Source organism: Gymnoscopelus microlampas (genome assembly GCF_963454915.1).
Source record: "Gymnoscopelus microlampas genome assembly, chromosome: 18".
Classification (NCBI taxonomy): Eukaryota; Metazoa; Chordata; class Actinopteri; order Myctophiformes; family Myctophidae; genus Gymnoscopelus; species Gymnoscopelus microlampas.
The window spans coordinates 41,559,761-41,579,113 of record NC_139955.1 but is presented as its reverse complement, the minus strand read 5'-3'; the positions used below and the strand labels follow the sequence as shown (position 1 = coordinate 41,579,113).

The 19,353-nt window shown below is 42.2% G+C and overlaps 1 protein-coding gene across 3 annotated transcripts in view; it reads left to right on the top strand.

Annotated features, from left to right (window-relative positions):
• The first annotated feature begins 1,868 nt into the window (after positions 1-1,868).
• LOC311033793 (mitogen-activated protein kinase kinase kinase kinase 4) overlaps positions 1,869-19,353 on the top strand; it is a 109,779-nt gene continuing 92,294 nt past the window's right edge. For 2 of the 3 annotated variants that reach the window (XR_014599545.1, XM_084041446.1), the window contains exons 1-2: positions 1,869-2,273; positions 6,207-6,272. Coding sequence is in view for 2 of the 3 variants with exons in the window: in XM_084041446.1 (XP_083897572.1) it covers positions 2,211-2,273; positions 6,207-6,272 (129 nt within the window). In the remaining variant the exon portion in view is untranslated. The remainder of the gene's footprint in view (positions 2,274-6,206; positions 6,273-19,353) is intronic. The other variant, XM_084041447.1, reaches the window with a different exon arrangement.

The following is a 19,353-nucleotide window of genomic DNA, read 5'->3' as shown; positions in this document are numbered from 1 at the left end:
GAAACGAAAGTTAAATCCGAAAAAATCACTAAGTGTGGAGGCCAAAATCGTCCCCCCGAAAACCTGTTAGGAGTACGTTTCAGGCAATTTAGAGTTGATTGGTAGTACTTTGTAGTGACATTTTTTTTGGTCCCTAACATTCATCGAGCTCTGGACTTAGTAAATTCACCATTGGGTCACTACCGAAACGTTTACCGAAACGAAACGAAAGTTGGTCACTACCGAAACGAAAGTTAAATCCGAAAAAATCACTAAGTTTGGAGGCCACAATCGTCCCCCCGAAAACCTGTTAGGAGTACGTTTCAGGCAATTTGAGTTACTAGTTACTTTGTAGATTTGAATTATTGTTATTACATAACATACATTAACCACTTCAGCAGCTCTGTTTAAACTTTGGCTCTTTGAAAATAGCCAATCTACAGGCTCAAAGATTAATACATTTTTTCATGACAGTTTGTGAAACGGGACATTCTGCATAATGAGTACTTTCTACTTTTGGTACTTTAAGTATATTTTGATGCCAATACTTTTACTTGGAAACCCCTTGTGCAGGGGTAAACGACTGTGGAGAATGTGTAGATAATGCCTGAAGAGTGCAAATTAGCCTGTGTAGAAAGTGGACTGAATAAGTAATCAAATGGCACGTGTGGGGAATTCGACAGGTGTGAGAAATTTGCCAAATCAAGTTAAGGCTGGGGTTGCCATGGCAATTAATTGGCTCATATCCGACCTATTCGACGCCAGTCGCTATACATAGCCTCGATCTACAGGCTTTTATTGTTTAGTTTTGCTAAAAAATAAAATACTGCATACATGATTGAACATTTCACAACTAAGGTCTACTATTTCTACAACTGCTACAAATCGCTACAAAACCTGTATATCCAGTCATTTTGGGCATAAACAAGAAGTTGAAGGATTACACGTCAAGTCTGATAATGTACCGTGCATTTTAACATCATGTACTACAGTACTTTGCATTAAGACCATTTTTCAAATATATATATATATATATATATATATATATATATATATATATATATATATATATATATATATATATATATATATATATATATATATATATATATATATATATATATATATATATATATATATAAAAATAAAAATTGGACAAAATAGCACATTTTACACTCTTCCTTATTGCCCACTCTTCTTGTATTCTTGCTATACAGACTGGGAAAAAAATACAAATGTATTTACTAAAAAAGGTTACATACATAATACCATAAGTGAAATACTGTGTACAATTTGTTTTAATATAGCCTACTGATAAAAACCCACTTCTTGATCCATTTCCGTGTGTCTGTGACTGTACATTAGGTGTGTGTACTATACTGTGGGCTGTGGTGGAAAGTAACTCAGCACATTTACTGTAATACTGTTTATTAGTGTTTTTGTTCCTCCACTGTCTGACTGTGGGTGGGTGTGTGAATTCGTCAGAATCCATTGAGAATGACAGTCAGTCAGTGATGCACTGTGCCAGTAAAGAGACAGTGCTTTACTTCTTAGAAACAATGAAGAGCTGAGATGCATCCTAAAGAGAGACGGTTAGGCCTACTTAGATCATCCATTGTGACAGCAAATATGTATTTAGTTTGAGTCTTTTGAATAAAACTCCACTTAGTTGTAGTCACATTTATTTATTTATTTTGGGGGGAGGTAACTTTCAGAGAGAGAGAGAGAGAGAGAGAGAGAGAGAGAGAGAGAGAGCGCGAGCTGAGGAGGGTAAAGCAAAGCAAAAAAGTTTCCTCCTCGGTTTTTCCGGGTTTAGTTTCCTGAGTGACTGAGTCGCTCTGGTTCTGCTGGCAGAGAGACAGACAGAGAGAGAGAGAGAGACCGACAGACAGCAGACAGACAGACAGACAGAGAGACCGACAGAGAGAGAGAGAGAGAGAGAGAGAGAGAGAGAGAGAGAGAGAGAGAGAGAGAGAGAGAGAGAGAGACCGACAGACAGACAGAACGACAGACAGCGGTAAACACTCGGCATGGACGCTACGCCGTGGCAGAGAAGAGAACCGTTAGTTTAGCTACAGTGTAGCTGCTAAGGAGGGGAGAGAGAGAGAGAGAGAGAGAGAGAGAGAGAGAGAGGGAGAGAGAGAGAGAGTCGTCGGCTACATGCAACACAAACACGCTACAAACAAGCCTCTAAAGTGTTTCACTACGGAGGAGAAGCTTCGTCCAGCGACATGTCGAGAGAGAACAGTAACACCACCAGGAGTCTGGACAGCATAGACCTCACTGCTCTGAGAGTGAGTATAATATCATTATTATTAAAGTCTGGACAGCATAGACCTCACTGCTCTGAGAGAAACACTATGTCTGTTTATGCAGCCCCCCCCCCCCCTCTCCCCCCCTCTCTCTGAGAGGATGTTATACAATGAAATCTATAAAGTGTCAGTTTATTTGTCCATTTGTAACCTTGTGCTAAAGGGTGTGCAGAATGTAGCCTGTAGATGAAAGGAGAGAGAGCGAGGGAGATGGGGGGGGGGGGGGGGGGGGGGGGGGGATAGTTATACAATCAAATCTAAAGTGTCAGTTTGTCCATTTGTAACTTTAAGAGTGTGCAAAAATGCAGCCTGTTTGGGGACATGATTTCTCTCAAAGTTTAGAGAGAGAGAGAGAGAGAGAGAGAGAGAGAGGGGGTGTTAGTTATACAGTGAAACCATCAGTGTCAAGTTATCCATTTGTATGTGATTCTGAGAGTGTACACATGTAACCGAATGGACCCATAAGTAACGGTTTGGTTACATGTGTTGTGTACACTCTGGGAGTTAAGAGAGAGAGAGAGGGGGGGGGGAGGTGAGTAAACAGTGTGGAGGACAACAGACACAGTTTGAAAACAAAGTTTGAAGTTGTCGTGTTTTTAGGCTTAAATTCAACATATTGACATCTCATTATCTGTTCAGAAAATAATGTTGTGTGAATGTTTTTATTTGTGTTCAGACGGTGGTGTTGTGTGAGGCTTTGTGTATCTCACAATGAAAAAGTGTCGTGATGCGACAGTGTGTACCAGACTACCAGTGGTGGAAAAAGTACTCAAATGATTTACTTAAGTAAAAGTACCAATACTGCAATATAAAGATACTCGGTTACAAGTAAAAGTCCAGAATTCAAAATTGACTTGAGTCAAAATGTACTTAAAGTAACAAAAGTAAAAGTACTAAATATTTGAAAATAGCAGATCTACAAGCTCACAACGCGTCGCATCGTGACGCGTTGTGAGCTTGTAGATCTGCTATTTTCAAATAGCCTATGTATAAAATAGGGCTAAAGTGGTTTATGTACTTATTTACTTTCCACCACTGTGTAGACCACTGGTTCTCAAAGTAAGGCTCGGGGACCCCCACGGGGCCACGGGGTCATTGAGGGGGTTCCCAGGGGGTCCCCAGCAAAAGTTAGTTGGAGTTAAGAATATCATGGAAACCACTTTAACCCTGTATAGTACATAGAGGCTACAGTATTTGAAAATAGCAGATCTACAAGCCCACATGTGATGCCTTGTGAGCTTGTAGATCTGCCATTTTCAAAACAATCTATGAAGAAATCTTTTTTTTAATATACTTTTGAACAACACAAATCTTGTATGGGGGTCCTTGGCCCAAAATCTGTGGCCATACATATTAATTTGGGGGTCGAAACAGCTTGAGAACCACTGGTGTCAGACCAAGTCACGACAATGTGTTTGTTCCTTTAGTGAAGATGTTGGACATAACATAACGGTGGTGTTTATTTTTATTTTTGTTGCAAGCATTATTATGTGTTCAAAGTGTACATGTTTTTATTTGGCCAATGTGCATCATTCATTTATGACAATTTCTGGTCACAATTAGGCTGCCAACTACTGGAATTCAAATAAGGGACACTCAACCAGGCGTCCCTTATTTCCAAGAAAAATAAGGGACGCCCGGAAAAAGATAAACATTTGTGTGTGTGTGTGTGTGTGTGTGTGTGTGTGTGTGTGTGTGTGTGTGTGTGTGTGGGTGTGGTATGTACAGTTTTTGTGTTAACCCATTCAATATGGGAACACATCTACAAATGTCTCCTAAATCCTAACAGTTTTTGGAAAACCGTATGTTGCTATAATATGACCGTATGTTGCCAAAATGATGCTGTATGTATTTGGTCGCCGACCCCCCATCTCAAAATGTTTAGCAAAGATTTGAGTTACAAACGTTCGCTTTAAAAAAATATATATCCAAGGATTTGCACACATTTTCGTGTTTTTTCAAAAAAATAGCAGATCTACAAGCTCAAGGTCAACAACTAAAGCCCGACCGATGCCAGATTTTTGGGTCCTATGCCGATACCAAATTTGGAGAGATATACAAGCTCACAGCGCAGCACCGAGTGCAAGCTATGAGCTTGTAGATCTGCTATTTTTTGAAAAATCTGTTAACATTTGAATATAAACTGCTCAAAAAAAGTTCGGAAACTTGACTTCGGTCTGTTATATCTCGCCTTTAATAATACCAATTGGTATTGTCTTTTATATCATTTTTATCGTTGATTAGTCACCTTTACAACGAGGTACAGCTTGTAAGCATCGGGCATTCGTGGAATGAGCAACACAGATAAACGTGTGGGTAGCGCCTCCAAAAAATGTGCCAAAATCACCCAATATGCTTCTGTTGCTAATCGCTCTTGTTTTGAGCAACCTGCCAGCACACACCTGCTGACAGTGCTGAGAGGTGTGTGCCAGTAGTCATAGGTGTATGACTGCCTCACAGGTGAGTGACTGGCACCTGAACATGGGTTCTGCAACTTTGTTAAGTTTGTGTATGCTCCAAGCAGCAACACTGCCCCCATGGAAAGATGCCACGTTTGTCCCTTCAGGATAAGGCCTGTGCAATAGGTCAAGTGAAGCTGGTGTTAAGTTATGCAGAGTAACAGCATTATTTGGTGTCAGCCCTGGTACCATTTCCAAACTTAGGACCAAGTTCTGTGAGACTGGTGAAGTCAACAAGGAAGACAACAACCCAAGACCCCTTGCTTCACTGAGGACCACCATAGAGTTACAGGCAAGATTTGCACAACGGTACCAAAGACAGATGTCAAAGTTGCAGGTCCCATGCTCAGGTGCCAGTCACACACCTGTGACTGGCACACACAGGTCTGCCTGCAAATGGTACCAGGGCTGACATCAAATAATGTGTAATCTGCGTAACGGAACACCAGCTTCACTTGCCCTATTGCAGCACGGGCCTTATCTTGAAGGGACAAACATGGCATCTTTCCATGGGGGCAGTGTTGCTCTTTGGAGCATACACAAACTCAACAAAGTTGCAGGACCCATGTTCAGGTGCCAGTCACTCACCTGTGACTACTGGCACACACCTCTCAGCAGGTGTATGCTGGCAGGTTGCTCAAAACAACAGTGAATTACCAACAGAAGCATATTGGGTGATTTTGGCAATTGTTTTCAAGGCGCTACCCACACGTTTATCTGTGTTGCTCATTCCACAAATGCCCGATCCTTACAAGCTGTACCTCGTTGTAAAGGTGACTAATCAACGATAAAAATGATATAAAATACAATACCAATTGGTAATATTAAAGGGAAGATATCATTGACCGAAGTTACGTTTCCAAACTTTTTTTGAGCAGTTCATATATATATATTTTTTTTTTTTAAATTGAAATACATGTCATTTTGGGGGTCCTTGTCATGAAAAAGTTTGAGAACCACTGATATTATAGCAACATTTCTTTCAGTTTTTTTCAAAAAACTGTTTGTTGAATCGCCAGAAGCAAAGATTTGAGTTCAAATGTTCGCTTAAAAAATCGATATGTATATTCAAAGATTTGCACACATTTTCACGATTTTTCAAAAAATAGGAGATATACAAGCTCATAGCGCTATGAGCATGTAGATCTGCTATTTTTGAAAAAAAAAAAAAAAATCACTGCTACTTCAGGATGGCCCAGAATGATGTCATGGACATGACCTTTGACATTGAACTTGTTTGCAAACAGTTCTTTTTTTATACCTTACATGAATTCTACTGCGGTTCTCCAAGTGGGGAATTCCAGACTTTTACTTGTAACAGAGTATTTCTACACTGCAGTATTGATACTTTTACTTAAGTACAAAATGTGAGTACTTTTTCCACCACTGCTCATTGATCTGTATTGTAGGTGAATAGTTGCGTTTTGACCAAGCATACTGTCTTCTTTTGTTTTAGGACCCAGCGGGCATCTTTGAGCTGGTGGAGGTGGTGGGCAACGGGACCTATGGGCAGGTCTACAAGGTTGGTAGTTCAACTCCCCACAAAACAGCCTGTCTCTCAGAATTGACTGTCTTTTTATTCTGTCAGATTCGCTCTGTCACTGACTTCTGTCCACTCACACACACGCACGCACGCACGCACGCACGCACGCACGCACGCACGCACGCACGCACGCACGCACGCACGCACGCACGCACGCACGCACACACACACACACACACACACACACACACACACACACACACACACACACACACACACACACACACACACACACACACACACACACACACACACACAGACACAGAGCAGCATCTTTTAAAAGGCCTGGGTGGAGCTCACTTCCCTATCACAGTTATCTTGTGTGTGTGTGTGTGTGTGTGTGTGTGTGTGTGTGTGTGTGTGTGGTTTGCGGTCTATAAGGGGTGTTTATTCGTGTGTGTGTATCCTGGTCGCACTCTGCACTGTGCCCTGGGTGCAAACCACTTTCACACGCTCCTGCTGTGAGTGAGTGACTATACTTAAGAGGACCATGACAGTAGAAGCCAGTAAGGGGGGGGGGGGGGGGCAGTGGTGTGGATGAGGAGACCACATCTGCTGTGGTTCTCACCTTGAAATGGGGCCTATTTTAAGAGCTGGGGTTAGAGTTAGGGCCTGGGTGAGAGGCACCTGTGTGTGTGTGTGTGTGTGTGTGTGTGTGTGTGTGTGTGTGTGTGTGTGTGTGTGTGTGTGTGTGTGTGTGTGTGTGTGTGTGTGTGTGTGTGTGTGTGTGTGTGTGTGTGTGTGTGTGTGTGTGTGTGTGTGTGTGTGTGTGTGTGTGAGACATAGAGTTAAAGCCTGATTTACACTTAGTCGTGCGCTTGTGTCATGTGCCGAAAAATTGCTGATCTACAAGCCCACAACGCGTCTTAGCGCAGCGCGTTGTGGGCTTGTAGATTTGCAGTTTTCCGGCTTTAGGCTCGCGGTTAAAAATGTGCATTAAAAATAAAAGAATTCATGAAATTATTCATAAAATGTTTATGTCCTCACAAGTGTAGTGATACAAACGTGTGTGTGTGTGTGTGTGCGTATGCGTGCGTGCATGTATGTATTACTGTACTTGTGAGGGCCGAGTGTAGTAGCATTTGAGAAGTAGACATGGTGAGGACCATTATCCTGGGTGTTTTATGGTTGAAACAGATTTGGGGAGTTTGGGGAGGGGATTCAGGTTGGGAGGATTAGGTACAGTTGTGCACCGAAAATAGCTGATCTACAAGCTCGCAATGTGTCACGCTGCTATGTGTTGTGATCTTACAGATCGGCTTTAAACAAATGTTAACTGTGGCATTCATTCAATTTTAGCCCTAAAATGTTGATGTCCTCACAAGTGTGTGTGTGTGTGTGTGTGTGTGTGTGTGTGTGTGTGTGTGTGTGTGTGTGTGTGTGTGTGTGTGTGTGTGTGTGTGTGTGTGCGTGTGCGTGTGTGTGTGAGATTCACTAAAGATGGGTGTGTTCCTCTGGCGATGTTTGATTTACTGGAAAGAGGAAATGTTGCAAAACTCAAGGGACAGTAGAGGCAGTGTAGGACTGTCTGCCTGCTGCTATATACTGTTCTGACACACAGTGGTGAAAAGTACATTTACTCAAGTACTGTACTTAAGTACAGTTTTTTTTCACAATGCCTAGCTTGTAGATCTGCTATTTTCAAACGATTTTTTATACATTGTATACATTTGAAAACTTGTGAAAGGGGACATTCTGCATAATGAGTACTTTCTGCTTTTCGTACTTTAAGTACATTTTGATACCAATACTTTTGTACTTTTACTCAAGTATTTTTTTTATTCCGGACTTTTACTTGTAATAGGGTATTTCCACATTTCTTTTCCACCACTGCTGACACAGTGTAGGACTGTAGAATCAGACTATTCTACTGCTATACTGACACAGCAAGGCTGGGCAATGAACCCATTATATCAAAACACATATTTACAACCAATGACTTAAGCCCTTTGCTCCAGGCTGTGACCCTCCAACATAATCATATTTGATCTAGTGAGTAGTGACCCCCCACCCCGATTGGAATGTAGGAGTTGATGCATTCGATTTAGTTTGACTCGGTTCCACAGATAAATATTGTGAAAGTAGCCGATCTACAAGCTCACAACGCCTCACGTTGCGTGGCATTGTGAGCTTGTAGATCGGCTACTTACACAATGTTTCCCTCTTTCTTATATTATTTGACAACAGAGCACCGAAGTCTGATGTAATTTACACATCCTACCTGGTTCGCGGTTTTCCACCCCCGTTCTGAATCCCCATAGACGTGTTTAATATCGCGTCAAATAAGAACTGTGTTCCAAAAACAAACAAATGATCCCGGCGGTTTGACTCTTATGGATATGAAGCATCAACTGACGCAAGGGGGGGGGGGGGTTTCCCCTTTTAGGTATTATTTGGTTTGGCTTTAGTGTCTCCGTCCCACACGGGAGACCGGGGTTCGAATCCTGGCCGTTGTGCCAGCAGTTAGCTAGCAGAACTCCACAATACTCGTGGAGCTGTACCGTTTGTTGTTCTGGGACTCGACTTTCTAGAGTGCTGAAGCACTGTGTGTGTGTGTGTGTGTGTGTGTGTGTGTGTGTGTGTGTGTGTGTGTGTGTGTGTGTGTGTGTGTGTGTGTGTGTGTGTGTGTGTGTGTGTGTGTGTGTGTGTGTGTGTGTGTGTGTGTGTGTGTGTGTGTGTGTGTGTGTGCGTGTGCGCGCGCGCGCGTGCGGTCATCTGGCCTAGATCCTTCTTTTGAGCTTCTTGTTGTACACCTTTGTGCTTGTTTCTCTCACAACATCTGGCAACACTGTCTGAAATCTCTGCAAATGCTAGTGTAGCAGTAGTGGCTCAGAGTCTCTCCCTGAAGACCAAAAGCCTAATATACAGTATCTCCCCCCGCCCAAGGGGGGGGGGGGGATTTCCCCTTTTAGGCTAGCGGTTAAGATTTGGTTTGGCTTTAGTGTCGCCGTCCCACACGGGAGACCGGGGTTCGAATCATGGCTGTTGCGCCAGCAGTTAGTTAGCAGAACTCCACAAGCACTTGTGGAGCTGTACCGTTTGTTGTTCTGGGACTCGACTTTCTTCTAGAGTGCTGAAGCTGTGTGTGTGTGTGTGTGTGTGTGTGTGTGTGTGTGTGTGTGTGTGTGTGTGTGTGTGTGTGTGTGTGTGTGTGTGTGTGTGTGTGTGTGTGTGTGTGTGTGTGTGTGTGTGTGTGTGTGTGTGTGTGTGTGTGTGTGTGTGTGTGTGTGTGTGTGAGAGCCCCATGCACGGAAGTCTAGGAACTGGGCCTGTGAAACAATAATGCAGGCACACACACACACACACAGCCCTCCTTAACCCATTAAGACCTGGAACTTTGTCATTTTTAGATTTGAGCTAAAAAACATTATTTTACACTTTGGGCGTGAATCGTGAAAATGTGTCCAAATTTTTTAATGTATATATTTTTTTAGCGAACATTTAACTCAACTCAAATCTTTGCTACTGGGGGGGGGGGGGGGGGGTCCCTGGAACAAAATATTTTGATGAGGGTCCGTGGCCAAATACATATCATTTTGGAGGTCTTTGACATGAAAAAGTTTGAGAACCACTGATATAGAAACATACGTTTTTCAGAAAACTGTTGGGATTTAGGAGACATGTAGCATCGGTTTCAGGTCTTACAGGGTTAAGAAAACACTTTTGTTTTGGCCTTTTCTCATTGTACTGCTGATAGACCTGTGACTCCCAGAGCTGCTGAGCGTGCGTGTGTGTGTGTGTGTGTGTGTGTGTGTGTTGCCTTTTAGCTGACTGCGACATATAGCATGTTCACATTACATCATAGATAGTGGACATTTAGCGCACACTCACAGCCACAGACACTGACAATAAGCCAGTGACTCTCAACTTGTGACTATTGTAACATCCAGTCTGTTGCCGTCTGTAACGTTCCCTGTGGTCTGTGCTGATGTCATGCCTATAGGCTCACCTTGCTACTATCTCTCTCTTGGTCTACAACAGGGGTCTTCAACGTTTTCAGGCCAAGGACCCCCTAGCTGAGAGAGAGATGAAGCAGGGACCCCCTCTATATTGAATAAAATTGTGTTGCAGATTTTAAAAAAAAGAAAAAAATCTTGGTCCGCTCTTTTTTTCTCTCTACACCTATACCTCTTTGCCAAAAATAGCCGATCTACAAGCTCACAACGCCTCGCAGCGCGAGGCGTTGTGAGCTTGTAGATCTGCTCTTTTTGGCTAACGTTCTCCTCAGAAAAGGGATGTTAGTGGTTAATGTAAAAAAATATCACACAAAGATTTGGCGGCCCCCCTGTAGTAACTCTGAGGACCCCCTAGGGGTCCCGGACCCCCTGTTGAAGACCCCAGGTCTACAGCATCAGGCAAGAGGAGTACTATAGAGCAGTGCTTCTCGAACTTTTCTGGCCACCCCCCCCCCCCCAAAATTATTAGATGTTTGGAACTGGCCCCCCACCCTGACAAACACTTGTGTAATTGTATGAGTTGAGGCATTACTTTTAGTTTGACTCGGTTGATTCTCCACAGATAAATATTGTGAAAATAGCCGATGTGTGTGTGTGTGTGTGTGTGTGTGTGTGTGTGGGGCGGGGGGCATTTTCTGAGGCGATCTCGTGTGCAGTTTTGGTGTAGCTTTTTCAAGTCGGGGGGGTAAACAGAGAGCAGTGTTACAGTGTATTCATAAGCACCACACTGCTGCTCTGATGTGTCTTTTATAACCACATCAACCCTCTATTTTTAGTAAAGCGGACCTGAGTTGCAACAGTACTTTTTTTTTGTTTGTTCCCTTTTACGCCTTATCCATGGGTCTTCAACAGGGGGTCCGAGACCCCTAAGTGTTCCTCAAGTTACAACAGGGGGGCCCCCAATGTTTTGTGTAAATGGACCTTAAACATTTCTTTTAAAAATACATTAACCACTTGAACCCTAGCATCCCTATTCTGAGGGGAACATTTGCCGAAAATGGCAGATCTACAAGCTTGTAGATCTGCCGTTTTCCGTGAAGAGATGGTGGAGGGGAAATGAGCAGACCAAGTACAGAGCCAAAGGTCAAGTTTAGTAAGTGTTGAGGGTTTAAGTGGTTAAATATCTGAAAATACACAATAACAAAAACATGAATTGACACAACACTGATGACAGTGCTGTCAAAGAAGTCTTTGAAGCTATCTTTGAAATCACTGAAAAAGTTTGAATCTGCAACAACATTTTATACAATATGTAGTGGGGGTCCCTGCCTCATTTCTCTCTCAGCTAAGCGGTCCTTCGCCTCAAAAACGTTGAAGACCCCCTGGCCTAAATTCTTCGCCGAAAATAGCCGGTCTACAAGCTCACAACGCGTCACAAACGGTGTGAGCGTGTAGATTGGTTAATTTTGGGGGCGAATGCTCCCCCAAGAATAGGGTAGCTCTGGTTATGACAACTTGAGCTATTTCCACTATTTTTGTAAATGTTTGAAATTGTATGAACATTTATCTACGTGGACATGATTGTGACAATTATGACAATTATGCAAAAGATAATAGGGATTTTTTTTCAAATAATTACAACCAAGCGATTGTGTAATAATTGTGACAAGCCTACTGTTTTGGTGCAAATTTGAATTTATACAGAACAATTAAGCTACTAAACCATTATGTCATCACTGTCAGGTAGAAACCTCCTATCTCCATATTTAATGTTTTTTTGTAAATGAGTGGCCTACTTCATACAGAGTGATGCACAAAATTTGTGAAATAAAATCACAATTTCTTTTATGTTTTTAAAATAATTTAAAAAGGAACAGTTGTGGACATGCAAGGTTTCCAGCGGACAGAGACGATGCATAATGTTATATTTAACATTAAAACAACTAGTGAATACAGTTGTCTGTCATGCTGATAGGGAGACATGGAGGAGAGACGGGAGAGCGAGAGTGAGTGAGAGAGATTCCTGTATCGGATAGACACAATAACCCTATTCTCTCCTCCTCTTTCTAAATCTCTCCTCTTCTCCTCCTTTTCTCTCCTTTCCTCTTCTCTCTAAATCTCCCCCCTCCTCTCCTCTTTTCATGAGTCAACTGTTACACAAACACGCACGCACAGAAACACACACACACACACGCACAGTAACACACTAACACACGCAGACCAGAGCAGAAGTTATTTGTGTCCAATTTATTCAGTAAGCACAAAACTCAGACACACACACACACGCGCGCGCACACGCACACACTCCCATTTAATGGTGTTAAAGGAGGTATTGTGAGCAGTAACAGTCACATGGGGATGGCGTGGGTGCCTACATAAGGACCGTGGCCCCAGGACAAAGCTACACACACACACCCCCTGACTAGCCTCCCTGCTAGCATGGAGCGCTCCCACTGCTTCTCACACTTTGGCGTGTCAAGATGGACGCGCCGAATGAAAATATTATGTGCCATACATTTTGAAAGGCACATGCAGTGGTGTAACTAAGTACATCTACTCAAGTACTGTACCTAAGTACAGGTTTGAATTTTTTTTTTTTACTTTTACTGCGAATGTTTCCAATTTTCAGTACTTTTACTTCTACTCCACTACATCTCAGAGGCAAATATTGTACGTTTACTCCACTACAATTATTTGAGAGCTTTAGTTACTAGTATCTTGATTATTATTACAAAACATACATTACCCACCTCAGCCCTATATACATTTCGGCCATTTGAAAATAGCCGATCTACAAGCTCACAATGCGTCGCGATGCGACACAATGCGTCACGATGCGACGCATTGTGAGCTTGTAGATCGGCTATTTTCAAAAGATTTGCATACATTTTATACGTTTGAACACTTGTGAAATGGGACATTCTGCATAATGAGTACTATCAGCTTTTGGTACTTTAAGTACATTTTGATACCAGTAACTTTTGTACTTTTACTGGAGTAAATTTAGAATTTTACTTGTAACAGAGTATTTCTACATTGCAGCTTTGATACTTTTACTTAAGTAAAAATGTGAGTACTTTTTCCACCACTGGGCACATGTAAATATTGTGTGGCATACAAGATTTGTGATGTTTTCAAAAGCATTCCAGTGTTTTTAAAAAAAATAGCAGATCTAGGATGCGACTCGTTGTGTGCTTGTGGATCGGCTATTCACACTCCAATAATCATGCTGTCTTTTCATTTGAATGAATTGATTAGTGAATGGAGGTTGATTGGTCCGTTTCGTGTTGTCCCATTGAGACTGTCTTAATGCAAGATCAGCAACATGCAACTGGTATTCATCATGCAGTCATCTTACACGCACACCACACGCACACACACACACAACACACACACACACACACACACACACACACACACACACACACACACACACACACACACACACACACACACACACACACACACACGTGCACCTCATGACCTAGCAGCGGTTTGCAGGGAAGGGAAGTTCCTCTTTCTAAACTGGGAAACGCCCTGTGTGTGCGTGTGTGTGTGTGTGTGTGTGTGTGTGTGTGTGTGTGTGTGTGTGTGTGTGTGTGTGTGTGTGTGTGTGTCTATTTTACCACTGCAACTCTGACAAGTGATGCAACGAATCCTCTTTGTCCAGAAACCCTTAGTTTTCAGTGTTGACAGGCTTTCATTGTTAATTGTTTTTTAAATAAAAAACTTGAAGCAAAAATAAAAAGGGAAGTAGGAAGCCCCTTCTCTTTAGCATTTAGTGGCTGTCAGGTGGAAAACTGTATGACCAAAACCTTTACTTTTTTTATATTCTAAAAAAAACAAAACATTTTGAAATAGTGAAAGTAACCGATCTTCACACTCGTCGTTGCAACACGTTGTTGTGAGCTCTGCTTTTCCCTGCTGTGTTGTGACACTATTGTATGATGAAGTAGGGCATACAAGTATGAAAAAAAACATAAAACAGTTTAACCCATTAAGACCTGGAACTGTGTCATTTTTAGATTTGAGCTAAAAAGCATTATTTTACACTTTGGGCTATTCAAAAATAGCAGATGTACAAGCTCATAGCGCGGCACCCGAGTGCCGCGCTACGAGCTTGTAGATCTGCTATTTTTGAAAAACCGTGAAAATGTGTGCAAATCTTTGAATATATATATATTTAAAGCGAACATTTTTAACTCAAATCGTTGCTTCTGGGGGGTCCCTGGAACAAGATATTTTGATGGGGGTCCGCGGCCAAATACATATAATTGTGGGGGTCCTTGACATGAAAAAAGATTGAGCACCACTGATATAGAAACATACGTTTTTCAGAATACGGTTGAGATTTAGGAGACATGTAGAATCAGCTTCAGGTCTCAATGGGTTAAATATGGAGATACGAGGTTTCAACAGTTTCTTTTTCTTCTCTGAGACAGATTTCAACGGGCCATCTACAGTAGGTGGCATGCGTGACTCTTCACACAGGCAAACCCTGAGTGCTAATGTAACTCTCTGAGAGTGTACAAATGGAACCAAATGGACCCATAAATGGATAGATTACCACCGAGTTTTAGACATTTAAAATTAGTGTTTTAATGTCTTATAAGCACATTATAATGCATTATAAATGTGATTGCAAGGCATTTAATAAAAAAAAATATATACTGTGTAAAAAATCTTGACGGTTTTGCCACCAGCTTGTGAGCTGTCTCCTGAAATCCTTTCCAACGCACAAGAAACCTGCCATGTTTTAGATTGTTGAACCATAATGCAATCTGGGCGACTTCCTAAAAAACAAACAAAAAAAGAATCTCAGTATGGCTTTGTGACATCATGCACGTACGCGCACACACACACACACACACACACACACACACACACACACACACACACACACACACACACACACACACACACACACACACACACACACACACACACACACACACACACACCACACACACACACACACACACACACATCCTGCTCAGAGTAGCAATCAGCTGCATGCAACACAACACCGCGAGCGTGCGTCACTCTCTAACTCACTCTTCGGTAAAAAAAAAACCTGAAAGTAACTAGTACATATACTCAAGTACTGCACTTGAGTAAAATTGTTAGGTACTTTTACTAGTATTTTTTTTTCAGTACTTGTACTCCACTACATCTCAGAAGGCAAATATTCGACTTTTTTTAACTCCACTATAATTATTGGAAAAGATGAATAAAAAAATAATGACAAAACATGTTTGTCAACCGATTAAGCTGTATTTTGTCGATTCGAAAAATAGCCGATCTGTGTGAGCTTGTAGATCAGCGGTGTTCCAGATTTGGGAAACCATTAAAATGTGTGCTACTAAAGTGACATTTTACTGGTTATTTTCAGTATTTCTACATTGTGGCACATACATCTGAGTACTTACTGTATGCCACCACTTGTTTCAGACAAGTCTCTCTCTCTCTCTCTCTCTCTGTCCCATCTCTCTCTGTCCCCTCTCTCTCTCCTCCCCTCTCTCTCTCTCTCCCATATCTCTCTCTCTCGCCCCTCCCCCTCTGTCTGTCTCTCCCCCCTCTCTCTCCTCTCTCTCTGTGTCCCCTCTCTCTGTCCCCTCTTTCTCTCTCCCATATCTCTCTCTTCCCCCATCTCTCGCTCTCTCGCCCTCCCCCCCCCTCTCTCTCTCTCTCTCTGTGTGAGCCAGATGTTATTCATTGTCATTTAGACTCGCTCTGAGGTATCAAACATGTCTGCTTCTATAACGGCAAACAGCCCTTTAAGACTGTCATGAAATGTAAGTGGTGGCGGCTTTAAGCTGATCGGAGAACGAACACACACACACACACACACACACACACACACACACACACACACACACACACACACACACACACACACACACACACACACACACACACACACACACACACACATTATCATCTCTGTCGGGTGGAAACCTTGCATGTCCAATACTGTTCTGTTTTTATTATTTGAAAAGTATTTTATTCAATCTTTTAAATAGCCGATTTACAAGCTCACAACTGTAAATGTTAAGTGGGGAATGCTCAGAGTGAAATGCTCAGTTTACTTCAAGCTATGTCCTTCACAGCTTGAAGTAAACTGAGCATTTCACTCTGAGACGACATCAGGGGAGAGCTGACAGGGCCTTGAGTCAAAAGCAGGGGTGGGCAACTTTGATGATGTAGAGGGCCACTATATTTCCACACTCACTCTAGAGGGCCACATTGCATATACTGTCTCTCCGTATTTTCACTTTTTTCACCATTCTATGTCACACAAAAGTAGCAAAAATAGCAGATCTACAATCTCAAAACGCGTCGCGCTGCGACGCGTTTTGAGCTTGTAGATCTGCTATTTTTGCTACTTTTGAATTGGAATCCAGATTTCTTTTTTGCTATTTTTGAATTGGAATCCTGAAAAGTAACATTTCTATTTAATTTCAAATGCATTTAGTTATACTTATGTTAACTTTATGAACTTAAATGCAACTACATTGGACATAAAAAAGACAATACTAGTCATTAAGCTACTAATATAGACTGAAGTAATTAAAGCGGCTCATGTTTGCATGTTTGGAATTGTAAACAGCTGAAATCAATAATATATCAGTATTTCGATATTAACCTGCGGGCCGCATTAAGTGAAGGTGGGGGCCGCATGTGGCCCCCGGGCCGCCAGTTGCCCATGTATGGTCAAAAGGCATTGCCTGTTACAGTTATCTTTAGTTCTTTCGGTTTGTTTGGTTTTTCTTAGTTTAGTGATCAAGTGTTTATTTGTTACTTTTGGTTTAGTGTATTTTTGGCCGGTATTTAATTTTGAAGTATATATTTGACTGTATCACTCCATGCATGGGGCTGTTTATTAGGCTTCATGTGGACGAAGCCTTAGTTTTGGAGGTAAATAAAATACCCAAAGAATCTACGTTCTTGGAGCCTTGACCATCCGGCCAACTTTACATGGAGATACAAGGTTTCCTGGCACGACAGCGACGACAATGTTTGAGAGAGAGAGTGAGAGAGAGAGAGAGAATATGAAGGAATTCAAACCCTAACCCTAAAGTGCTCATTTAGCAGAATGTCCCATTTCACAAGTTCAAATATATTAAAAAAATCATTTGAAAATAGCAGATCTACAAGCTCACACATTGTGAGCTTGTAGATCTGCTATTTTCAAATGGCCGAAATGTATACAGGGCTGAAGTGGTTTATGTATGTTTTGTAATAATAATCAAAATCTACAAAGTAACTAGTAACTGAAGTTTTCAAATAATTGTAGTGGAGTAAAAGTACAATATTTGCTTCTGAGATGTAGTGGAGTAGAAGTACAGTCAGTACTTGAGTAAATGTACTTAGTTACTTTACACCACTGGGGAGAGGGAGGGAGAGAGAGAGTAAGAGAGAGAGAGAGAGAGAGGAAACAGAGAGAGGCTGAAGGAAGAGGATGGTAGAGGTGAAAGGGAGAAAGGAAGGAAGTGGGGGGGAGGGGGTGGGGTGCTGACGTCTCCTATGGTTTGGAGCTGTGGCTCGACCTGATGACCTCTCTACCTTCATCACTGTATCCTACTATAATTCTAGTACCGGTAACCTCTGTCCGTCCGTTTGTAGTGGTGAGTGAGTGAGTAGGTGACGCTACCCGGTTCTCCTCACTGGCTGGAGCAATTGCTCTGATTTTGCACACAGCCATTGACCATTACCATCTGAACGCAACTGTGAAGCCCGTTTTTCAATTTCATCAAATCTCAGCTTCTTATTAGCGTTTATGTGTCAAACAATGTCGCCATGGTTACGGGCCTGCCCAGCTATGGGACGAACTGCCTCCCGGGTTGCCAGATCATGTGCGCATATCCCCCCACGGATGCGCTGCGCGACCGGGTATGGTCTAGTATAGTAGAATTTGAGAAATGGACATTTTGAGCACCATTTTCCCAGTCCTCACAATCATTATAGTTTTGTTTTTATGGTTAAAAGAGTTAAGGTCTGTACACCCAGGGAGAATGTATTTTTGTGCTATTAATTGTTATGAGTACAATACATCCACATAGATCGCAAATACTGTATAACGAGGCGATAAAGAGGCATATTCGTTTTTCGAAGCGAGGTCGATTTTTTCAGTGCAAATAAATACAATCACCAACCTGTATGAATGAATGAGAGGCATCGCCAAATTAATAGTTAATTTGCGTCGCTCCTGGTGTCTAATTATGACCTTTAGTCATTTAGAGCAGTGGTTCTCAAACCTTTTCATGTCAAGGACCCCCAAAATTATATGTATTAGGCCACGGACCCCCATCTCAAATATTTTGTTCCAGGGACCCCCAGGTGCAAAGATTTGAGTTAAGATTGTTCGCTTTAAAATATATATACAGTATATTCAAAGGTTTGCAAAAATGTTCAAGATTTTTCAAAAATAGCAGATCTACAAGCTCATAGCGCGGCACTCGGTGCCGCACTATGAGCTTGTAGATCTGCTATTTTTGAATAGCCAAAGTGTAAAAGGTTAAAATTATTGTGACGCTATATTAACACATTTTGCGGGGGACCCCTGGTACCCCCCCAAAGGACGAGGTCCCCGCACCCCACTTTGAGAACCAATGACTTAGAGGTCATGTTTAGGGGTTAGTTATTCCTGATTTACACTTAGTTGTGCACCGGTGTCGCACACCGAAAATAGCAGATCTACAAGGTACGGTTAAAAATGGCTCAACATAATAAAGCTGGTAATCCAGTCTGACTGCGTGTCGCGGGTTCGACTCCAGATCCCGACGACCTTTGCTGCGTATCACCCCCCCCCCCCCATCTCTCTCCCCATTTCCTGTCAGCCTACTTTCTAATCAAAAAAGGCCCCAAAAATGAGTACACAAGTGTGTGTGTGTGTGTGTGTGCTTTTTGTGTATATGTGTTGTCCCGTCCGTAAACCTTTGCATGTTTGAATACTGTGCAATTGTGTCTCTTTATCTGTGTGTGTGTGTGTGTGTGTGTGTGTGTGTGTGTGTGCGCGCGCGCGCGCGTGTGTGTGTGTGTGTGTGTATGTATGCGTATTGCACTGGAGGAAATCCCCTGGTCAGAAAATCCTTAGAAGTGGCTGGCCCCTCTCTCTCTCTCTGTGTCTCTCTCTCTCTGTCTCTCTCTCTCTCTCTCTCTCT